The sequence below is a fragment of the Apostichopus japonicus genome, chromosome 3, assembly GCF_037975245.1.
Source record: "Apostichopus japonicus isolate 1M-3 chromosome 3, ASM3797524v1, whole genome shotgun sequence".
NCBI classification, from domain to species: Eukaryota; Metazoa; Echinodermata; class Holothuroidea; order Aspidochirotida; family Stichopodidae; genus Apostichopus; species Apostichopus japonicus.
In genome coordinates this window covers 24,806,117-24,829,735 of record NC_092563.1, presented here as the reverse complement: position 1 = coordinate 24,829,735, position 23,619 = coordinate 24,806,117, and the positions used below count along the sequence as shown (strand labels likewise).

Below are 23,619 nucleotides of genomic sequence, written 5' to 3'. Positions count from 1 at the left end.
CCTGCAGATATACTAGAAAGAAGAAAAAATCACACTTCATTTATTGCCATATTCAAGGAGTATTTCCTAACCGAGATTTGACCCTTAATTTGACCCTCCATATTTGATAATAGATTACCCGGTTAGAACCTCCAAAATATAAAAAGGACTTCTACACATAACAGTTTAGCGAGAGTAATATACTAACCTTTGCAGCGGTGGTTAACGCATTTAAACTATGTTAACAGTTTTGAGAAGGGATGGAGGCAAGACATGGAACATTGTGAACAAAATTTACAAGCTTTGCGCACGACCATTAGTATCTTGTTACCATATGTTTTCTTCATGCACCGCTGTTTCGGTTTTATATAATTTCAGTCTCTACTTGATACTCGTCTCCCGGGAACGCCCTCTACTGAGAAACGCTGGATTTGAAACTGCTTTTAACATATTAGGACAATAAATCAAACCACTTGGACAACCTTGTTTAGCATCAAAGAATATTCGAGTCAACGTCAAGCCGACGTCGTTATCGATTTTAAAATCTAAAAGATATCTTCCAAAGGAAAATTGATACTTGACAGACGAAAGAGAAACATATTCTAAGCATCCTTGTGGTATTTGCCAGCGATTTCTATTTAGTGTTATCGACATAGGCTATTGGTAATTGAGATTGTCACAGGTTGTACACCAGAAGTGAACTTGAAGCAAACAGGTGTGACGTCATAGATGCGCACTGATAGCAGAAATGCTTGTTTTTTTCTTTATTATTCACTTTATTTATTTTGACATTGGATTGGATAGGGTTCCAAGTTTTACCTAAGGGAATGTAAATTTAACATTAATGTTATACTATAATGACCGTATAATGTGTTCATAATGAGATATTTCACGATTTTGAAATATTAGGGGGGAAATTGGATGTAAAAGTTAAAGCAAAGCAAACAAGAACTTTGTCGGTGTACTTGTTTGATACCGCACCTGTTTGTCCTTTAATAGACAAATAAGTTGATCTATGCTGTTTGTTCTCACTGTTGAAATTACCAACCAATCGTGTTTGCGAAATAAATCAAATCTGGTAAATTTTTGATTTCAGTAAACATATCACCTGATTTCAAGTAGAAATTGTTTACAAAACGAAACGTGAAATCGTTCAACCATGGAGCTCTTTGGTAATAGCTCCATGGTTCAACTACAGCATCGGATTGGAATTCATGATGGCCATTTTAAACGACAACATGATAACCCCAAAAAAGTGCTAGATTTGCTAAAATAGCAACGGCATGACAATGCATATCTTTTTCAATTTCTCCGTTATTTTCTTTTTATCGTAAAATACGATATATGCTATACGAAACCGCTACCTGGGTGTTATAGCATTTGGCTTGAAAAGATCAAAACGATAGTAAAAAAAACCCTTCTTTATAGCATAAACTAATAATAACGATTTTTAACGACATCTTGATAACCCAAAAAAGTGCTAGATTTGCTAAAATAGCAACGACATGACACTGCATTTCTTTTCAATTTCTCCGTTCTTTTCTTCTTATCGTAAAATACGATATATGGGGTTTATAGCCTTTTAAAGTCTTGAAAAGATAAAAAAGATAAAAATAGTAGTAGTAAAAAAAGTATAAATTCTTTATAGCATAAACTAATAATAACCGGCTACAATCATTCAGTACCGCTCCAAATGCCTCGGTGACACTTTTTTTACATCACAACGGACAAAACTCAGATAAATTGTTGTATTAGTGGTCCCCCTCCCCCCCCCCCCATCCCACACTTCAAATTAAGCTCCAATGCACCAGTGTTCGCATGCATTTTGTGTATGGCACGTTATAGGCCGTATAATTATGTAGCGCAGTACAGAAAAGTACCTTTGATAGACGACGTCTCATTTTCCATTAGCAACTAAAACGTCTGCTAGTCGATTTTATCTGACTGGTTTACACTAGATAGATAATTCCGTCAGTCATAATATAATAGAACTTATCCCTATAGATTCAGTTTAGACTATTGGAACATTCCATGCGATCACTTCGTTATACATACCTGTACATAATTAATGACGTATATGAAACTTGATCCTCCTCACCATAGAAACCTTACTTTAATTTCTATAATCCTCACTAATTTATCATTTCTCTACATCGTGATGACGAAAATGTACGCTGTCTAAGATTAATGAGTGGCAAAACTTTGCGAGACAAGGCGAGACGACGAGAGAGTTAGAGATATATAAGCCCGTACTACTTAGAAAATGACTTTCAGGATGGGGTAAGAAAAAAACATCATATATAGCTCAATCTCAATGACAAAAGCTGAAACGCGGTGAAACGGCACAAAAAAATTGACGTAGAGAAAGCCAGGGTGGGTGTGCACATAGGCAGGCGCGGCGGAACGGAAAAATTATTGGGGGGGCTAATGTGTGGAGACTATCTAAGCGGAGCGCCACCATCAGTTGGCGCGGAGCGTACAAGAAAATTTGGGTTTTTTTCAAACCCCCAGATGGCCGGAAACGGCACTTCCCGAGTGTTTTATGCTGCGAATACCTAGCCCTAAAATATGGGTTTCAAGCCTGCAATTTCTCAGATTGCACGTAAAAGTCTGTAAAAACATTGTAATTTGTATATTCGATGGTGTTTTAAGAGAGTAGCTATTACTCGTAGTGTACTCGCAAAGACGTTTTTGAGTGTAGAAAGGGCAGTGGCGGAGCTAGGGGTATTGGTCAGGGGGGCAAGAATGGTCTGTAAGGGCGCTTTCGACACTATCTAAGCGGAGCGCCACCACAGGTTGGCGTGGAGCGTACAGAAATTTTTTGAGTAAAGTTACTCCCTAGATTGCAGGAAATGACCCTTTCCGGGCCTTGCTAATTTGCAGATAAACGGAGAATAAATAGGTGTCGTCGCCATTTTGTCGGAAAATTACACCAACAGAATATGACAAATGTCAATAGGTATATGAGAGCGCAATAAAATAGTCAATAATCGCGAATAAGTTAAAAGTAGTGAAAAGCTGAAAAGGGCGCCAGCAGTCCATTTGAGTCCGTCAGGAGGGGGGAGGGATCCGCCCCCTGACTGTATATATGGACGCTCCGCCACTAAGGGGATGTTGGAGAACTGGCTGAAATGAGGCAAGTCATTGGCCTAAGACGAAGTTGTGTTACGTTTACCGGTACTCACACTAACTGCTTCCACTTTTCACGGGGCGTGAAGACGCGGTTGGGGTGACAATGTGGTCTATAGCCAGGGACGGTCCGAGGGACCAGGGTCCCCCAGCAATTACTAAAATTATTACACCTATATAGTATACGTGTGCATCGGACAGATCGACAAGTATGCATTGAAAAATGGGCAGATGCACGTTTCGGAGCCTTGGTAAATATTGGGGGGGCTTATCATGCATTTGCCCCCTCAACTTTTTCATTGGGGGGGCTGAGCCCCCCCAAGCCCCCCCGGTTCCGCCGCCACTGCACATAGGCGTAAGTGGCGGGGCTGCATCCCCCCGGCCCCCCAACCTAATATTTTTGTGAAAATTCGGGCAATATGCTGAGAATTTTTTTGGCACCTACTGAAAGAAAAATAAACTGCAATGTGTTTTTCAATGGTTAAACTTATATTATTATCATCATTATTATTGTAACTACTTCCCCAATAATTCTAACCAATATGGAAGGGTAATAAGACGGCAAATGATTGTATGTTATTAGCATACGATGTAATAACCGATGCATGCCTATATGATATGTACATTAACATGTTGAACGCGCGCCAAAAATGTTGGTTATATTTTCAATCAAATTGGGCTCCTACGCATATGTGTGTACAGGTAACTCAAATATTGTTAAGTTAACGTACTATATGTCAGTACATGATTCGCTTGCCTACTAAAGTTTCTTACTGTATAATATCTAACTTAATTTGTAACTAATCATAAGTATTGTCATTTTCGATTCCAAAATATTGCGCCGGCCAGACAGCAAATCATATTAGTATTAAAAACAAGTCATAAAGAAACTAGTGATTTCCGCCGCCCCTCCCCCCCCCCCGGGCCAAAAAAATTGAATATCTATATCAAATGAAACTTGATTATCTATTCCAAATGAAACTTGACTAGAATTAATGAAAATATTATAAAACAAATTATCATTTAAAAAAATGACGCAAAAAGTGTCTAATTTTATGGTCACTGTAATGATAAAGAGAAGATTACCGTAAATAGTTATATTTTTATTTTACTACGATTGAGGAACTATCAATATTTGATTATGAAAGGTGCACAGAAGGAAAATTTGAAAACAGTAGGAATCCAAAACTAGATGCTAAGGCCACCACACCCCAGGAGTTGGTACACACAGACCTAGCAGGACCTATTAACCCTTTAGCTAAGTATGGGTTCAGCTACATTCATAATGATTATTCAGGAGCCATATTTGTTTATTTCATTAGAACCAAGGTGACACTGCATTAGCATATGGAAAAGTTTTTGGCAGATTGTGCACCTTATGGCAAGGTAAAGTGTATCAGGTCTGACAATGCTTCAGAATTAACAGGAAATGCTTTTGAGACAGTACTAAGGAAAATGGGCATAAGGCATCACATGTATCACATGTTGAATATCTGGAGTTCCCCGAACCTTAAAGGATGCAGTAAATTCACCTTATCTATCAGCATGGAAAAAAAGGCATGGAATATGGGGTTAATCAAGGTCTAGCGTTCATTCATACACTACCATTTGTGTGGGGGAAAAATCATAAAACAAAACATTTTTGGTTACATATAACCAAAGATATATTAAAGTGATGCCCCGTAATTTTACCGTGCGTTACTCACAGGATTAACCACGGTCAGCTGACCTGAATGGACCAATAGGATTTAGGAATCTTTGCTAAGTATGAATGAAAAAGAGATCAATTCATTGAGGGAGAATGATATATTTGAGATAACAGCTTTACCTGAAGGTACATATCCAGTGGGGAAGGGGAGGGGTGGTGTGGGGTGGTGTGGGGGAGGGGGAAAATGTGGGTGTATGCAATCATGAGGATTCAGAAGGTACAAGGGGATTCAACGGAAGATATGTCGCCAAGGGTTACAACCAAGTAAAGGTAATAGATTACAAAGAAACATTTGCCCCGACAGCCAATATCACTTCAGTTAGGACTTAAAAGCAACTGGCAGTGCCAAATGACCTGATCGTTCAGCAGATGGATGTCAAAACTGCCTACCTTCATGCTCCTGTCGATGAAGAAATCGATTTAGAGCAACCAGATTGCATTGAAGTTTTATCAGACACAGGAGAACAGTTGGTATATAAGTTTAAAGAAATCACTGTATGCAGGGGCGTATCCAGGGGGGCGCAACAGGCGCGCGCCCCCCTATTGGCCGTCACCAAAAAAAAAAAAAGTTTAGCAAAAAAAAAAAAAAAAAAAAAAAAAATTGATGACGACCTTTATGTGAGATGTCGGTGATCGCTCAACCCCCCCCCCCTCCGCTCCCGTATGCTTTATTTTTTGTTTGCCAAAAAAAGGTTCTGGCGAAGTTCGGCGGCATAATAGTTTTAGAAACATAGATGGTAATTGTGTTTGTATTATCACTATAAACACTAAATGACATGCCAGCCATACTAAATTGTGCATTTTGTGTCCATATTTACTGGAAATGTTGCTTATTATTAAGGTCGAAAAATGGATCACATATGGCCATGGGCGGCGATCCTGGGTGGAGGGGGGATATATCCCCCCATGAAAATGGGTGGAGGGGATGTAATGCACCATATCCCCCCCCCCCCACCAAATGCCAGGGATAAGAATATTTTCATGCCTACATTTATGCATCTTCGTTAATGTACGGCTCTTTTTTAGCTTCATTTCTCGCCTACCATAAACGCAGTGCGATCTTTTCAAATAGAGCGTCTTTATAAAGCAAAAATAGTTGACTGTAGGCTTCATTGGCCCTATAACAACAAAATGTATTATTGCGCCCACGGTATTGATATAGTACATATATGCACCCTCATAGTATTCATATAGGCCCTATAGTAGGCCTACACACGTACATGTTCCCTCGAACAGCTGAGAATCTCATGTAACCAGGGTAATGCTTATTACACGTTTCACCTGGATGCCCTAGCAATCGGTACCTAGGAATGTAACTATGTGTAATTGTGTATTGCATGTGTATAGGCCTATAATAGCCTGCATGAGGCCATTTTCTTCATCGAATAATATAACAGAGCTCTCGAACATTCTAACGTTGCGCCTGAAACAAGATTGACAGGGGCAATTTTCCCAAAATAACACCCGAAATTAAAAAAAAAAAGTATTTTGGATCCTGATTATGAGATATTTCGGACATGACATCCCTATTTTAAAGTTGGGTATATGCCGCTTGGAAACCTCGGGAAGTGCCGTTTCCGGCCATCCAGAGGGTTTGTTAATCCCAAAATTTTCTTGTACGCTTCGCGCCAACTCATGGTGGCGCTACGCTTAGATAGTCAACAAGGTCATATCCCCCCCCCCACTCGGAAGTACGGATCGCCGCCCATGCATATGACACCATTTTGCATTTCAGCCCTTCTTTGAAAGCAAAAATTGTACACCCCTCCCCTTAGACCCATCCCCCAGGACGGCGATCATTCATGCCTGGCGCCCCCCCCCTATTGGAAAATCCTGGATACGCCCCTGGTATGGGTTAAAACAGTCGGGTAGAAATTGGAATAAAGTATTACATGAGAACCTGTTGAAAATGATTTTGTTCAAAATTCATCAGATCATTGTGTTTTACAAGAAGCAGATTAAAAATGACATGATTATAGTCATTATTTGGGTTGATGATCTGATTCTGGCAGCTGGTAAACACACACCTGTTAAATCAGTTCAAGGAAGTTATAAAGAAGAAAGTCATATCGAATTTATATTTTTATACATCTATTAAAATATAAATGTAATATGACTAACTCTTATCTTATCACTTGACCAGGTATCAAGCAGTGAATCAAATCTTAAAAAAATAAGACATATTTCGTAAACTTGAGAATTACAAAATTGTAGGACTGTATTAAATCACATATAGCGGTACTAAGAAGCATTCAAGTGAGCATATTCAGTTTGTTATAACTATTTATGGATTGCTGGAAATTCTGTTGCCAAGGCAAAGCATCCGGATTTACCTAATCTACTAATCAATCAAGTTTCAAATCTGTCTCATAAAAAAACGAGAAAGAAGAAAGCACAAAACATACACACAATATTTGTTATATTTGTTGAAAAATGAAAATGCAAAGAAGTTATAAAGAAATGTGCATTCTGTAAGCATCCACAACAAAAAATCACCCTAAATATCATTTTAGTCTGAAAAGCAGCCTTAGAGTTAGATTTTCAAATTTCATGATAACATCTACAAGAAAATTCCTACGATAAATAGACATATAAAACAACAGAGATATCATTAACAATATGGCAAGGAGGATCAGATCTGTAGAGGATCAAGTCTTGAAGTACAGGATCAGATGACTTGGCGAGGATCAAAGGATCAGATCTAGAGTGAGTCCGACATTTACAGTTGGGGATTAGAGAGGTAGAAGATCGAGCAGATCACTATTGAGAGTTGTATGTATGTATGTATTTTAGATCCTCCTGCAAGCAGGAACTCGCGAAGAAACCATCATTGGCTTATCAAAGCCGCAAGCTGACCGAAGTCAGTCTCTTAGATTCATATTTAACGTCCATGGTTATGAATTGTCAATTGTCAACAACTCTGTAACTGGACGACATACAGTAATCTTGGAGTGACTTGAACCGGGGACCTTATGATTGATAGGCATTGGCATTAACCACTGAGAAAACACTCCTAGTTGACTAAACAATACAGCAGACCAGACTCTTTCCACTAGAATCTGGGTGAACTCACTATTGGAAGCAGCATAGTTGCCGACAAAATTTAAGGGTTAAAAATGTTGACTTGGTGAAAATGTTGGTGCCTTCTATCTGTTCCTAGATAAAAACTGGGTGACCCTACCATGCAGAACAAATCCTGACAAATCTAATGTTTTATCTCTGAGTAAATAAAAAAACATTCCTGTTCAATCTTTTCTATCAAAAATCCAACCTACAACTTCTGATCTCTTTGAAGGGATTAGTTGTTACTTCATAGAAAGATCAGAAATGTTGGATCCAGTCCTGAGTCTGTATTTGTTCACTTGATCCCTATGATTGCTTAACCCTGATTATAGTTCTAGCACTTTTTCGTAGTGAGGTTGAACCAGAGACCTTAAGTACCCAAACCATTATCAACCATCACAATATATGTCATAAATAATGTCACAAAAATAAAATACAAAATACATCAATCTGCCCTTCACATTGTTATCTGTAAACGAAATGACCAGACATCCAACGGGCATAGTGATTTCTTGCAACTTTTTACAGTATATATGAGACCAGTCAGTTTTTACTTCATAGAAATATCAGAAATGTTGGATCCAGTCCTGAGTCTGTATTTGTTCACTTGATCCCTATGATTGCTTAACCCTGATCATAGTTCTAGCACTTTTTCGTAGTGAGGTTGAACCAGAGACCTTAAGTACCCAAACCATTATCAACCATCACAATATATGTCATAAATAATGTCATAAAAATAAAATATAAAATACATCAATCTGCCCTTCACATTGTTATCTGTAAACGAAATGACCAGACATCCAACGGGCATAGTGATTTCTTGCAACTTTTTACAGTATATATGAGACCAGTCAGTTTTTACTTCATAGAAATATCAGAAATGTTGGATCCAGTCCTGAGTATGTATTTGTTCACCTGATCCCTATGATCCTCTTATCCTGATCACGGTTCTAGCACTTTTTCGTAGTTAGGCTGAACCAGAGACCGACAGTTCCCAAACCATGTCAACCATCGCAAGATATCTCGCAAAAATAAAAAGTATTATCAATCTGCCCCTCACTTCATCATCAGTAACGAAAAATGACCAGATATCCCACAGGCTTTGTGGTTTCATGCCAGGTTTTTACAGTATCTACAAGACCATTCAATTTACAAACTTGTTCACAATGATTTCTTATGTTAACAAGTTGGATCCGACTACCGATACCTCTTCCGTCCTGCTTCTACACATGTTATGAAGGTCGGCAGCACCATGAGGTCTATATATGCTACTCGGGGAATCTTAGGAGGACAAAACAAATCCTGAAACTAAACTTACAGGTGGCTACCATTTTGCTAAACCTCTTACTTTTGGCTTCTCAAGGAGTGTTCTGAAGCAAACGCAACTCATCCCTCGATCCAAGAAAGGGCGATGTGAGGCCACTGGTGAGAAGATTGTGATGACTTTAGCACATGAGCAAGTCATTTCTTGTCACCTTAGTACAAAGATACTTCTTTCAAGTACTTTGTTTCTTAAGTGGAGGTTCGTCCTCCTCTATCTCTCTGGTTGCTGAAATGCTCTCTTCGATCTCGGCCTTCCTCTTTCCCTCAGAGTCTGCATCATCATCTGGAACCTCTCCCTCAGTGGGGGACGCTGTCTCCTCCTCCTCCTCCTCCTCCACCTCCTCCTCCTCCACCTCCTTTTCCTCCTCCTTGGTCTCTTTCTCAAGATCCTTGGCTGCATCTTCGGTGTCTTCTTTGACAAAGGCAAAGACTAAATACAGACTGGTGGCCTCCCATTCCGCTTTCGAGAGAGTACCCTGAAAGAGAAAAATAATTCATTTATATGTGAGACGAAACATGTACAGTAGTTAAGAATGTCCATCGTTGTGTTGGCTATCCAGAGAGAACTATAAATCAACACATAATTTTTTTCTTCTTCTAACATTCTAACCTTTTTAAACAGTAACTGATCTTTGGAAGCACGGACTTTGTTCAAGAAAAAGTCTTGAAATACAAGAATAGAGCAAGATGGCTACATCTGCTTAATTTGAATAATAATAATAACAGGCTACCACAGGATGGCTTAATATGCTAAACGGATTTGAATAATAGAACATATTAAAGAGTGCCTTTGATTGTTTTCTTCTCTATAAATATTCGTAAAGACGTCAATCTCTTGAGAGATGCTACGAGGGAAGTCACCAGTCTCGACGAAATGTGAAACTTAAAGTATTCTAGAATCGCAGTTATAGATGTAAAGAAAGACATGTGTTTGTCTCACAATCTGTGATCGATAAAACATCCAGCAATTTTCATTGAAATATCAAATACACATTTTTTGCAAATTCTGGTGAAATACTTGATGACTTTTCCTTTTCCAGAAAAGTCACCCACTTTCGGCTGTACATAACTTTCTATATAAACAACAACAACAAACAGAGTGAGGTCTAATAGTGAAGAGACATCCTAACCAGTGTGGCCTCAACCAATTTAAATTTCCTTCTTAACAGCTTTGCTTTCCATTTTGAGACGACTCACCACTCTTGGAGTTCTATGATCTCTGCGATCTTCGCTGGACTCCGATTTCTTCTTCTCTAAGTATTCCACGGCGTGGTCGTAGGCACCTTCGGCTTCACTCGATGAATTATCATGCGGAGGAAACATCTGAAAGAAACGGACGAGAGGCACAATTACAACGAAGAGCTGTAGACGGATTTATTGTCAATTTAAAAGAGCTCAAAAGAGGTCGCAGGTGAGCATACTTCCATCTGAAGGGATATTCATGCAGATTGCCTCAAAACAAAGTCGTCTGTAAATGATAAAATCGTCTGCACCACGAGGTGAAAACAACATCATCTACATCGCACTGTTTGTTACGAAGCTACTGGTTTTTAAGCCGTGATGAAAATTCAAATATATCGATAGGGAAACCATTTTGAAAGTATAGCATTGCAAGGTAATACAATATTTTGAAGACTATATCCTATGATGACCTCACAAACCACTGACTGGATTATTTTCAACAAATAGTTTACTCTGACAACCATACATCCTAGCATTAGGAACACGATACTGAGATGGGATTCTCAACCAGCAGTGCTCGGGAATATTTTTCTTTTTTGGCTGTACATATCACATTTTGTCAACCCCCTGGTCAGCCGTTTCAACAGAAAGGTGTGTGATATTTCTCTGCCTCTGTTTCAATTACATCCTCTCTAGTCATTAGCATCTGTATCATTTTACATGCTTACAAATAATGACAAATGTTGGGATTCTCTGTTTTTAGAATGGAAATTGATTTCTCTACCCCTCCCCTACTCCCTCTACCCTGTCCCTAACCCCCACCCCCCCCCCCCCCCGCCTCTTGCGACATGTCCGGCACCAAGAGTTAGCATATAACCATACATTGAGCACCGACACCTCATCATAGAAGGAACACAAGTTACCTCTAAGGCCTTCATTCTGCTGAGAAGCTCTTTATTTTCTCGATCGTTGGAATGTTTCGCGAAGAATTCTGCAAAGGTTTCAGAGTAAAGCAGTCTCATGTCATACTTCTTAGCCATTCTACAAAGACAAAAAAAAATAGGAAGAAAAAAAAAATAACAAATTATTTGACAAAGTCACTTTACATATAAAAAAGAATGGCTCACACTTCTTCTTGTAACATCTTGGCTTCAACATGTTTCCTTCTTTGTGTTGAAATTTTTAATGCAGTACATCATGAGAGAAATGAAAAGACCTATGTTATAACTCCCCTAGAAATCCCTTGAGGGAAAAACCTTTGCTAGTTAGAAGGGCAAACCATACCTGTAAGCCTTGGGATCTAAATGGCTGTATTATTATGATATCAAATTTAAATCATTCAATAATTCTTCTGGAGACTTAGAGATAAGAGGAGATGTTTCACATAAGAGTGACATCGTAGTTAGGCTTTATAAGCAGTTGGTTAGGCCTTATCTGGAGTATGCTGTGCAGGCTTGGAACCCTCATTTTGCTAAGGATAAGGAATTACTTGAAAAGGTCCAGAGGAGAGTTACTAGGATGATTAGTTCCTTAAAGAGGGTTCCTTATTATAGGCGGTTACAACTGTTGAATCTCACCACACTGGAGCTTAGGAGGTTACGTGGGGACTTGATCCAGGTTTTCAAGATTGTGTATGGTTTCGACAATTTATCCTTTACCGACTTTTTCATGTTTGCAAACAGTAGTTGTACTAGAGGTCATTGTCTTAAACTTCAAAAGTCGCATAGTAGGATTAATATTCGGCATAACTTTTTTTCTAATAGGGTTGTGAATGAGTGGAATAGTTTGCCTGAGAAAGTTGTACTTGCAAGTAGTGTCAATGGGTTTAAGAATGCTTTGGACAAGCACTGTAAGCATTGTAATCGGGTCTGAGTGTTTGTGTCTTCAGTTTTTTCCCTCTCTTTATAGGGTCCTTGATGGGGACTTAAGTGTCCCTCCTGATCCTTTTTTCAACTAAACTAAACTAAACATTAAGTATGCAAAGCAAACGATTGTTCTATAGAAGGGTGGTAGATCTCTGCGACGCAAAAACCTTTGAAACTATTACGATATCTCGCATTACTCTCTACAGAGATTTCTCGATGGGTTTTGTAGATATTATAAACTAATTAATTAACTTCAAGATAAGTAAATAAGTGACCCAAACATCACACTTGAAATTAATCAACCTGCACCCCCAACCCCCCACCAACCAACCCCTCCAAGTTAATGATATGACTTACTTTTCAAGAAGTGGAAAATAGACCAAGAACTCTGGGCAATCAACGACACCTTCAAGATGGAAGTCGTAGATACAACCAAACAAAGGAAAGGCCTCCTTGTCCTTGAAGGTTACCCTGTATACATCATTCCCAAAAGCAAGATCCTCAGAATTTTGAACTCTCCTCCTGTAGAAACAAAATTATCAAACATTATCAGGTGCATGTTTATTTTATTGCTTAAAATTCATGTTGGTTCAACTACAAGCAGACTGTTGCAAAAATGCAGAAAGTAATACCTACATTAATTTTTGGGGGTGACAGGTAAAGTAAATGTGGGGGGGGGAAGGGGGTAGTGAGGAGGTTGGGGGAAACAGAAAAATTCTTTCTTCCATAAATTTATAACTAATTACACAAGATATTATGACACACATCATAAAAATTGACAGCCCTTTCCCCCAATGAATAGGTTTGATGAAGCAGCAAGATTATTTTATTGGGGAGGGGTTACTGGAGGGGGTGGGGAGGTGGAGGAGGAGAGGGAGTTGGGGAAGTGGGAATAGGACTCTTTGCTAAGGAGGGAAGAAGACACTTATCTTTTAAGAAACAACTACATCTCAAGTTAGGAGCAAGTACTGTAGTTAATAATTTCCCATTTAAATATTGACCAACAGTTGACGTTGTCGATGTTATAGTGGAGGCCACTTCTAGGTAAATGATAGCATATATAAAAAAAACCATTGGATGGGTTTTAGAGGCAGGACAACAATTGTTTAGCTTTCAATTACTCTCTACAGTTTTTTCTTTTCTTTTCGTAAAATAGGCCTACAATATTTAATGTTTACACATGGTATTTCCTAGTTGCCAAAGTAACTTTGTGATTGCAAATATTTCCACACATCCCTTGTAAATGACACACACACACACTTATGTCACTAACAGTATCGCAACTGAGTGACTGAAAGCTGCATAGTTACATTTTATGTTATGTCTCTCTGACCAAGGCATGTAATATCCACACATGACCGGTAACCCCTCAGTCTAACTAACAGAACTTCATGGTTAACTTACACCTATGAAGATGTTTCTAATATTAAGGAAGTTACTTATTTAATAGGAAGTACTTCTGCGGGTAAAAGCATTCATTGGGAGGGTCAGTACTCAGTTAAAGGATCTTTAAAAACTTCTAGCAATAATTTGGAAGATTGGTACACCTATAAAGTATATTTACCTCATTATAGCAATGAATCAGAGGGCTAGTACCCCTAGAGAGTAAACTTACTTCATCATAGCAATTACTAGAAAGCAACAATGTTAGGCCAGACTGACTACCATTGAAGCGTTCTACTTCCTTCCAACAAAAGAAAAAGAAAGAATTTAACTCGCTTACACAAGTTCGCAGCCATTAGGCATGGTTCCGATGAAGATGCCACCTGGTCTCAGCCTCTCACAAGCATTTCTCAGCATTGTATCTGCTCTCTGAATGCTCTCAAAGGAATAATGGAAGGAAAACTGACAACTGGTGATATCAAACATCAAATCAGGATTCTTGTAAACCTCGGACAATATTTTCTGTAGTAAGGAAGAGAAATGAATAAAACCGGATTTTAAAAGAGTAATATATATAGAAAGATGTCGTGAAAACCTTACGGGAATCTGTGTCTGTTGTTATACTCACAAGCCTTCGAACCCACACTTTTCGAAACTAAGAAAGAATGTTGTGAGAGTTACGATGACTCTGGACTGGGAAGGAACCTTTGTAATGTACCTAGCTTGGATGTTTTATCCTGTTAAACTAGCTTTTTACATAAATTATTATGCTTAAAGGCATTGAAGACTTGCCCCAAACCGCGTGCGGCCATCTGAAAAAGTTAACTTTCGGTTGCTTGCAAGTGCCGTTTTGTTTGTGTCACTACAAAATGCAGACGGTAATGAAACGAGATACCTTGTTATCTTTGGCTGGACCTGAGATGTCCATCGCTGCTATTTACACTGTGTTGTGGGTATTGACCGCAGCTGTATGTATATACTGTACACTAGTGTCTAATTACCTACGGTAGCAAGCTGTTGTGTGTATTTTCTGGGATCGATGGTGGTGTCTAACAGTCTTCACACCCTTTAAGTAAGGATATGAGCTACACTTGTTAACATGAACATTAAACTGATGTTTACCCTCAAAGCGACCGTTGTATGGATCCATTACCAATATACCCCGTTGAGAGCCTGTGAGTTTATCCCCATCGGTGCTCTAGTCGTTTTTAGTGTGAAGATTTGCAACAGAGAAAAGAACTGCTCAAAATAAGATTGGACCTCCTACACTGTGTTACACCAAAGATGGCTAATTAGCAATTAATTAATTTATTTGAATCAAATTTTACCAAATTATTGAAAATGGAACTAGCTATGGGGCATAACAGGGAATGATATCGAAAATAGCATCAACATTTTTTAACATGAATGAAAAGAAAAGCTACTTTCATCAAACTGAGGAAAAATGAAAATCATCCACCAAAGAATGTACAGAGCCCTCTAGATTTGCTTTCAATAGTTGTGTATTAGTGTGTGATACATTGAGGTTAGCTGCAACGCATAATCAATCTCATTTTGTTTGTTTTTCTTGGCATTTTTTTATACAGCGTTTTATACCAGCGATAGGTCTCAAAGCGCTTTACAGACGCTATATTATCCCTGGTCAATGATAACCTGTCCCAGAGAATCCCTCCAGTCGGCAGCAGTTATATACTGTGCTCAATGACAAGTTACCTCACAGGTACCCATTTACCCCCTGGGTGGAGAGAGGCAATTGAGAAAAAGCATCTTGCCCAAGGACACAACGTAATTAACTAGGCAGAAATCGAACCAGCAATCCTTGGATCACGAGTCCGACGCCTTAGCCAATTGGCCACCACACTCTAATACGTTTATCATAGCATCTACTGACTTTTGCCAAGGATGCGATTAACTATTACTATACCTCGGCGCAGTCGGCTGTGTGGAACTCTGCAGTGAAGACGGGATGTCTATTGTTATCCGATCTCCTTCTGAGGTCATGGTGGCGCTGTTCGCACTGCTCTACAGATACTGCTGCAATGTCTGAAAAATTGAAGAAAAAAAATGTCAGATTCCTAAAACTGCCAAGTGCAGGGTTGGAAAATCCTTGCAGAGTTTCTTACAAACATGTTTTATTAATGGCGGCCAGTTTTTTGGGAAAGAAGACAACCAAACACTTCTAAACATGAGGATAATTTACGATGAAACTCAGCTCACGGTTTCTAGTTTTGTTTTAGCACTTTTAGGTTATTTTAAGTCTATGTTCCTCCTTGATTGTTACTTTTGGCCTGGTTGATTCCAAGTGAGAACAGTGAGTTTCCCGACAAACTGGTACGGAAAGGTTCACAAAGTTTTCCGACTGTTTGTGAGCAATTAACACAAGAAGTGTCTCATTTTCTGTGTCTTTAGAACAGTGGTCTATAAAATATATAAAATATAAAAAAAACAGCCCATCAGAGATGTTTGATCTCAACTGACTTCTTTAAGAAATCCATCAACACAAGCATGTAATCATTGTGACTATTCCTTAAATATGTCACGAAAGTGAGAATACATTATCTTTTGTTATCCCATGTACATATACCGACCACCCTTATCGACCCACGGGCCAGCAGCTTTATACCCCTGACCACCCTACCCCTCTTCACACCTGTGTGATCCAGAACCAATAGACAGATTATCTTGTGTACCACTAATATCAGTCTGAGAATTACTGTACACAAAATAGAACATTATACTGTATGCATTAGTTGTGAAACAATGTACCCCCAGGGATGTGCTCAGGAATATTTGAGTGCCTAGAACCTTTTCAGTCACAAGGGAAATGATGAATTCACTAACCAGCACAAACAAGATGGCTGATGTTTCCTTTCTTCCATTTGAGTAGGTCTCCACCTTTTCCACAGCAGAGATCCAGAGCTACGACCTTCCGACCTCTCTCCTTCTCTCGAAGCTTCCTTAAGGCATCTGCGATACATACACTCTTTATCCAGTTGTTGAAATTTCGCTGGAAGAATATCCTGCTCTCAGCTCTTTTTTCTCTCCCTGCCTCTGGTAGAGTGTTGTAATGTGCGGCCACTTGATTGGCCAATCTGTCCTGTCAGGTACCAAACACAGTTAGACGTTTATACAACATGTTAAATTTTGTAAAAATGCTGTTAAATGGTTTCAAATTGTCAACAGTACTCTCTGCCCAAAACCATCTGGGGCAGTTCTTTTAACAGATCATCAGTGCTGTCCCAAACTGTCAGTGTTCTAAAACATAAATTAATATTTTAAACTATATTTTCTGGAGGTCTTAAAACAAATGATAACAACTCACTGGTAGCAAACTTGATCTAAACTTGGTAGTAATCTACGAATCTTAGCAGCCACCATTATCAGATATTTGAGCATATTTCATGGTAATCCTGACGACCTATAACTAAGAAAAAGGCCTTAAAGGGTGTGAAGACTCTCGCACAAAGAAACGTCTAATGCCGGTAATCTGACCTAGTTTCGAATGAGGTGTAACAGAAGTGTTAGACACCACCATCTATCCCAGAAAATACACACACAGCTTACTACCGTCGGTAACTAGACACTAGTGTACAGTCAGTACATACAGCTGCGGTCCATAACCACAGCACAGTGTATAAACGATACAGCGATGGACATCTCGGGTCCAGCTAAAGATAACAAGGTATCACGTTCCATTAATGTCTGCATTTTATAGCGACACGAACAAAACGTCACTTGCAAGCAACAGAAAGTTAACTTTTTCAGATGGGTGCACGCGGTTTGGGGCGAGTCTTCAATGCCTTTAAGTACACAGTATTGTATAGGGTCTGATTCTCTGAACTTTATTAATGACTAACATTCTCATGTAGCAAGATATATCACAGTTTTTGTCAAACAACAACAACATAAACTACTCTTATTATGTTTGTCTTAAATGATTCTGTTTGTTACTAGGAGTGATCAATTCACAGAATAAATTGTGCCATGTCACATCACAAGTTTGCTATGCAAGTCTAACCAGACCACACCATTGTTTAGCAATTTCCAAAGATAACTAGCAGCTTTGGCCACAAAACCATAGTGCTTTTAGTATTTTATACAGTACAGTAGCTAAGATACCATACTTAAGCCATATCAAACTTGCAGACCTGTCAACCTGTTTGACCCCAAAATAGGGAGAATAAAAATTTTCAGGGCCAAAAAACCGGGAGAATAAGGGGAAAATAGGGAGGTTGGTAATTTTCAACTTAAATTATATAAATACTCCTAAATAAATAGTCTACAGTACCGCTCATGTATAACTGGACATGTGTACACACCTCGTATAATCCCTGTACGAGTTTATACGCAGGTTATGCTATTGTGCTCAATGAATAGGGATTAAAGTCGCCGAAAGAATTAGTGAGATGTTTGAAACAGCCGTTTCTTAAATCGTAGTTTAAGACGTGATATTCACCTAGCATCGAAGAGGAAGCAGGTAAAGTGTGTGCCGGCATAGAACTTAACTGTTTTTTTTTCGTATACAAGTAGCCTACATGCGAACTGCACACATTAGGTACGCCGCATATACAAACAAGTGACAACTTGCGTTTATTAAACTTGTGCACCATGGCATATGCACAGTGCACGCCGTACTACTGTACTGTATTCAGGACTGGACCTAGGCCAAAGTACAATAACGACATTGGGCGAAGTCTGAGAACTGACAAAGCCTGATATTGGTTGAGAGTCCTGCACAGCACTGTGTCAGCAGGGAGTTGTTATGGAACTCCCTGGTGTCAGTGTTTGTAAACAATCAATCTATTTTTAGATTACACTTATTACCCGAAAGGCATATGACTAACTGTTGGCTATTTTCAGAAATTTCGCAAGTGATGAAACATTAAAAAACCGGGAGAATAGAATATGAAACCGGGAGGCCGGGAGATTCAGGTAAAAACCGGGAGTCTCCTGGTAAAACCGGGAGAGTTGACAGGTCTGAACTTGTTATGCAAAATGTTAACACTAAATTATTCCATGCTGCTTCTTATTATGAGTTCGTTTATCAATGCTCAACCCTGTCCCTCCCCCTCCCTTCTTTTTACCATCTTTCTCCTCCATGTTTCTTTCTGACAAATCACTACAGCAAGATTAATACTAAAAAACAAATTTCAAAATTAGTCATACCACTTCTCTTTCTTTTGCCTGGTCTGCTTCTGCTGGCTTTGTACTGGTTTCTTCAGTTTCCTTCAAGCCTCTGCTATGATCAGTCTGGTCCGGACTTTCATCCACTTGAGCGGTTTCTTCATCTGCCATACTTGTAGAAACTTACCAAGAATTGCCGCCACTAAAAGGAAAACAAGGGGCATTAAAAAAAAAAATTCTTATAAAATGGGTGCACAGGAAAGAATAGAAAGTTGATTGCCTTCAGACATGTCTGTATTGCTTCTCTCCGGCCCTTACAGCAAATGTAACGGGTGGCATTGTTTCCACAGGAAGGTACATGATCTACAGGTATGTACAGTACAACATCCAATCAACTAATTTAATTCTTCACTGTCTAGGTCTGATGATCTTCAGGTATCAAACAATAGACGTTTTCCAAGATTTCGTTTAGAGAATGTCACAACTTAGGCTAAATTTCATCATAGCTTTTACTCGATAGTTACAGTAAACCATAAAACACTTCTCACTGAGCTTTCAAATTAAGTACCAGGCTCTTTTCATAAAGTGGACAGAGCTGTCACCTTTTCGTCGGACTTGATTTTGTGGATTTTGTTTTGTCCAAAAATCGTGATTGTAGCTGAAATCTGTTCAACTTCATAAGCTTGACTATGAGGATGCGGACTTCCCTGTTGTCTCTAGAGGTACAAAATTGTGTTAATGTACCATAGCATTGTTCATTATCATTATCTCCAAGGGAATGTATCAATACACTGAAGGAAACAGACATTACCAACACATAAAATACAAATGTATCATATTTATTGCTGAAATTATACATTTGAGAAGGATGCACAGAAATAGGATAGTAAACTTTTGAGACAATCAATGGTGACCTATTGAGAAATAAATTCATATGTGCCAGCAGCCTAGGCCAAACCTATGATTTGCAAATTTCCAATAAACATGCAACACACTTCCTCAAGTTCCAGCAAGTTTCGCAGAACTAGGCCTAGGGCTAAGCATGCGTTTGTATGAGGCTTCAGAAGCTGCATTATTCATTAGCTTGTATTTAACTTATTATAAGATGCAACCGTATGAAGCCACTACCATTTACTGACCGATGTTCGGGTAATTTTCACAATTTTAACTTCCCAAGGGTTTTTAACGTTTCAATATGGAGATTATCTGGAGGAGATTTGAACCGTCGGCATTTTATCAATGTAAGTTGTGCACTGTATGGAGCCGTGTGCATGGGGCGTACAAACAATGCATGTTGGGGTTAGTTTCAAGGTGGCATACTCATATTAGAATCTACATCAGTCCGACCGAATGTTTTCCTAGCATAAGAAAAGTGCCAAAAAGCAGTATAGGATAACACCTTTTTTGTTGTTGATATGTTATCAATCAGGATCTGTTTTTTTTTCTTTTTGTCTTGCATGTTGAAGAGCATGAATGGAAGAACAAGTGGTGCAAAATTGTACACCCATTTAGGCCTCCCAGGAGCAGCGTACGAAAATTGTTTACTACTGAGTGAAGATTGGTTTGTTTACAACTGACGAAAACTTCAGGCTCTGCTAGCAAATATGATACAGAAAGTAATTGATGGTGCCATGAATAGCGAACTTGACAGCTATCCAGTGATGGGTAGCGTTTAGGCTAGTGAGAACTTCTATCTAGATTCAGAGACCACATTACTTTTGAGATTCAGTGTGTTAGTCTATGGGGCTTTTAACTTGGGTGTATATGGTGCCTAATCAGTCAGCAAAGTCAACTCCTGTTCGCACAGGTTCTGCAACAGTGCGATCGCCGATCGGTAAGGCTCATCACGGAGGCAACTAGACAACGTTACCACCCAACAAAAATCGTCTAAATACAGAGGGTGAAATGATTGTATAATATCATAGCATAACTTTTACATAGATTACTACTACTAGGAAACATCGAACTGCATTTCTTGAAATGCTCGTACGAATTATCCATTTCTATCCTGATGTTATCTGATGACAGCTTTCCCCATATTCAACTTCAACAATGTATATTCGTATCCGGAAAGCCTTATTTTACAAATTCAACAAAGGGAGCAAATATGATATAAACCTAACAGGGGTGTGTCATTCCGGCATTGAATAGCAGTTACCAATTTCATTTGATTAATTACGTATATAGTCTAGCTAGTTGTAATGGCAACCAAGTTGAAATTTTAAGTTTTATTATAAGTAAATCGTTCATTATTTTTTCGTATGTGAACGTGGTTTGAAAATAATCCGTTTACATTGAAAGCCAGTGAAAATAATATTGTAACAAAGAAATATTCATGGACAGCACTCTTCATCATAGAACAACTAAGTGCAATATAATTGGCAGCTATAACTTTGCTCTTTACGTTTTAATCAATTAATAAACTGTGCCAGTCAACAAATTTATAGAGTCGTATTCAAAACTAGCGTTGAAAGCTTTAGTTTCTGAGAAAAAAAAACATAAACACCATTTTACATTGGGCGCTTCTCATATTACAAAGGCAATGACATTATGAACCAGAGAAAAGTTGGGGAGGTGGCGAGTAAATGAATCTGAGCGGTGAAAAGTTTCCCTAAAAGTGCCCCGATTAAATTGAATTGTGAACATTGAAGGTTCAGATTCCGTCCCGAGCCCCGTACAACCGAACTCACCCTTTGATTACTACGAACATATTAGTAACACTTCTGTTCAAGGGCAATTTAGAAATTATGTGACAGACGGGTGTCTGTCTCTATTGCAGAAGTTATCCTCGCTATCTTAACCGGTATAAAAAGAAGTATGCAGTGTTTTTGTTAGATTGCCGTTGCAATGTATTGAAAAACATTACAATCTTCGCTATTCTCTCTATTGTAAACAGAGATCCCGAGTAATAATGGCGTCCTACCTACAATCATCTACTTCTTGAACCCTTTTCGACAAATGGTACTTCTTCTCTGTAATAATCTATGCTATAATTAACGGTACCCAGAGCCGTATATAGAGATATATAGGCTCTGACGGTACCTAGTAGACAAAATGACTTGACGTAGATATAAATGAGTGTATTGTCTTTTGATACGAATACCGTCACATGATTTTTACAAACAACACGCAACGTATTCTGTAGGTTTACAGGACTGAACCTGGCAGGCAGAGCTAGCAAACAGTTATACTCAAAAGTATGTATAATGCGGTCACCTTGCAGTAACGTGACAATATGCGTGAATATGTGAATGAGCAAAGTGGGTAATATAAGATAGTATTGCAATGATACTTAAAAGAGTCCGCGTTAAAACGTGTCTGCTGTTTTAACATATGCCTTGATTTGTGCAAACAATTGAAATTGTCATCCTCAAAAGTGGCGAACACATGATTGCAATCGTGAGGAAGGGAATTCCCTTGACTCACTCAAAACCAAAAGTATCACACGAAACAATCAGAACAGCCCAATAAAATTAGAAAATGGCAACTTCCATTTATTGCTTGATTTAACCCCCTGAAAAATTGTGTGCCATTTAAATGACCATTAAAACAAATGTATGAGACATTATTCCTTCGTTTCGTGGTTTTCTGGTTCTAGATGACAGCAGACAGGCGTTTTCACACAGGGGCCTCATTGAGAGTCAATGCAAAAATACTGCAGGAAAACAGAGAAAATAACAATATTCATTAATTAATTAAGTAATTTAACCCGGTAAAAAATAGTACCATAAAATGACCATCGTGGACGAATATAAGAGACTTTATTCTTTCGTTCTCAAGACATTTCATGACAATCGAAGTATTTATAATACCAGCAGCGGGCGTATTACGGCAGCGCCCTCACAGATTCAATGCAAAAGTACTACACTAAAGAAGGAAACAGAAGGAAACATTAATTTATAAGTTAATTTAACCCCCTAATTTGTGTTTGTGCCATCAAATTAGGATGGACAATGGTGGGATAGGGAGGGTAATAGCTACATCCAAAATAGTAATAACAATAATTGCAGAGAAATAGATAACGAACTTAAAGGAGTTTAAACTTCATCGTGGCCGTAATTCCCCAACACACAGTGGGTAAGATTTAGCAAATTAGGGTTAGTGTACTTTACAGGTCTACGAGATTTGCCTGGCCAACATTGAAATTTCATCCGTGCATAACGCCCATTATAGGACGTGATCCGAGGGTCTTTTTCAAGGTACATCAATATCACCCCCCGCCCCCTCTAAAATATAGGTAATTTTGAATAGGAGAGAGTGCTTATAGGCGAGAGTGCGAGGGGCGAGTGTGCAAGGAGGCGAGGGGCGCGAGCGACGTGCGAGGGGCGAGCGTGCGAGGGGTGGAGTGCGAGGGGCGAGAGTACGAGGGGCGAAAGTGCGAGGGGGTGGAGTGCGGGGCGGGAGTGCGAGAGTGCGAGGGGCGAAAGTGCGAGAGTGCGAGAGTGCGACGGAGCGCGAGAGTGCGAGGAGCGAGAGTGCGAGGGGGTTGGAGTGCGGGGGAGTGCAAGGTGGTGAGAGTGCGGAGGGGCGAGCGTGCGAGGGGGTGGAGTGCGAGGGGCGGGAGTGCGAGGGGCGAGAAAAATAATAAAATAAAAAACAAGGACGATTAATGTATCAAAATCTTCCACCAGACAATTCCTTTAATATTAACAGACTGAAAAACTTCGCCATTTCTGTTTACTTCCTCCTCTCCCCACGGTCTCAGATACATCGAGTTTGTTCTGCTAACAACATTTTCCGCATATTCCACATAGTTTGCGGTCAGCCTTTTTTCAGGTTTTTCGAGATACCTTATTTTGCTTCCTTGGAAAGCTCGATTGGGTGTGCAACTGCATGACCTTCAATACCCTAATCAAGGTAGAC

The 23,619-nt window shown here is 39.2% G+C and overlaps 1 protein-coding gene across 2 annotated transcripts; it reads right to left on the bottom strand.

Annotated features, from left to right (window-relative positions):
* Positions 1-4,156: 4,156 nt before the first annotated feature.
* On the bottom strand, positions 4,157-20,058 carry LOC139965579 (mRNA cap guanine-N(7) methyltransferase-like). 2 transcript variants are annotated; one of them, XM_071968099.1, is made up of 9 exons: positions 19,885-20,058; positions 18,799-18,958; positions 16,474-16,729; positions 15,557-15,675; positions 13,973-14,154; positions 12,607-12,771; positions 11,308-11,425; positions 10,400-10,525; positions 4,157-9,678 (listed from the first exon to the last, which is right to left on the bottom strand). In XM_071968099.1, the coding sequence occupies exons 2-9, from the start codon at positions 18,925-18,927 to the stop codon at positions 9,376-9,378; spliced, it is 1,398 nt and encodes a 465-aa protein (XP_071824200.1). In that variant the 5' UTR covers positions 18,928-18,958; positions 19,885-20,058; the 3' UTR covers positions 4,157-9,375. The 2 variants fall into 2 exon arrangements, with proteins under 2 accessions (XP_071824200.1, XP_071824199.1); XM_071968098.1 differs by having other exon boundaries at positions 19,896-20,057.
* Between the last annotated feature and the right edge of the window lie 3,561 nt (positions 20,059-23,619).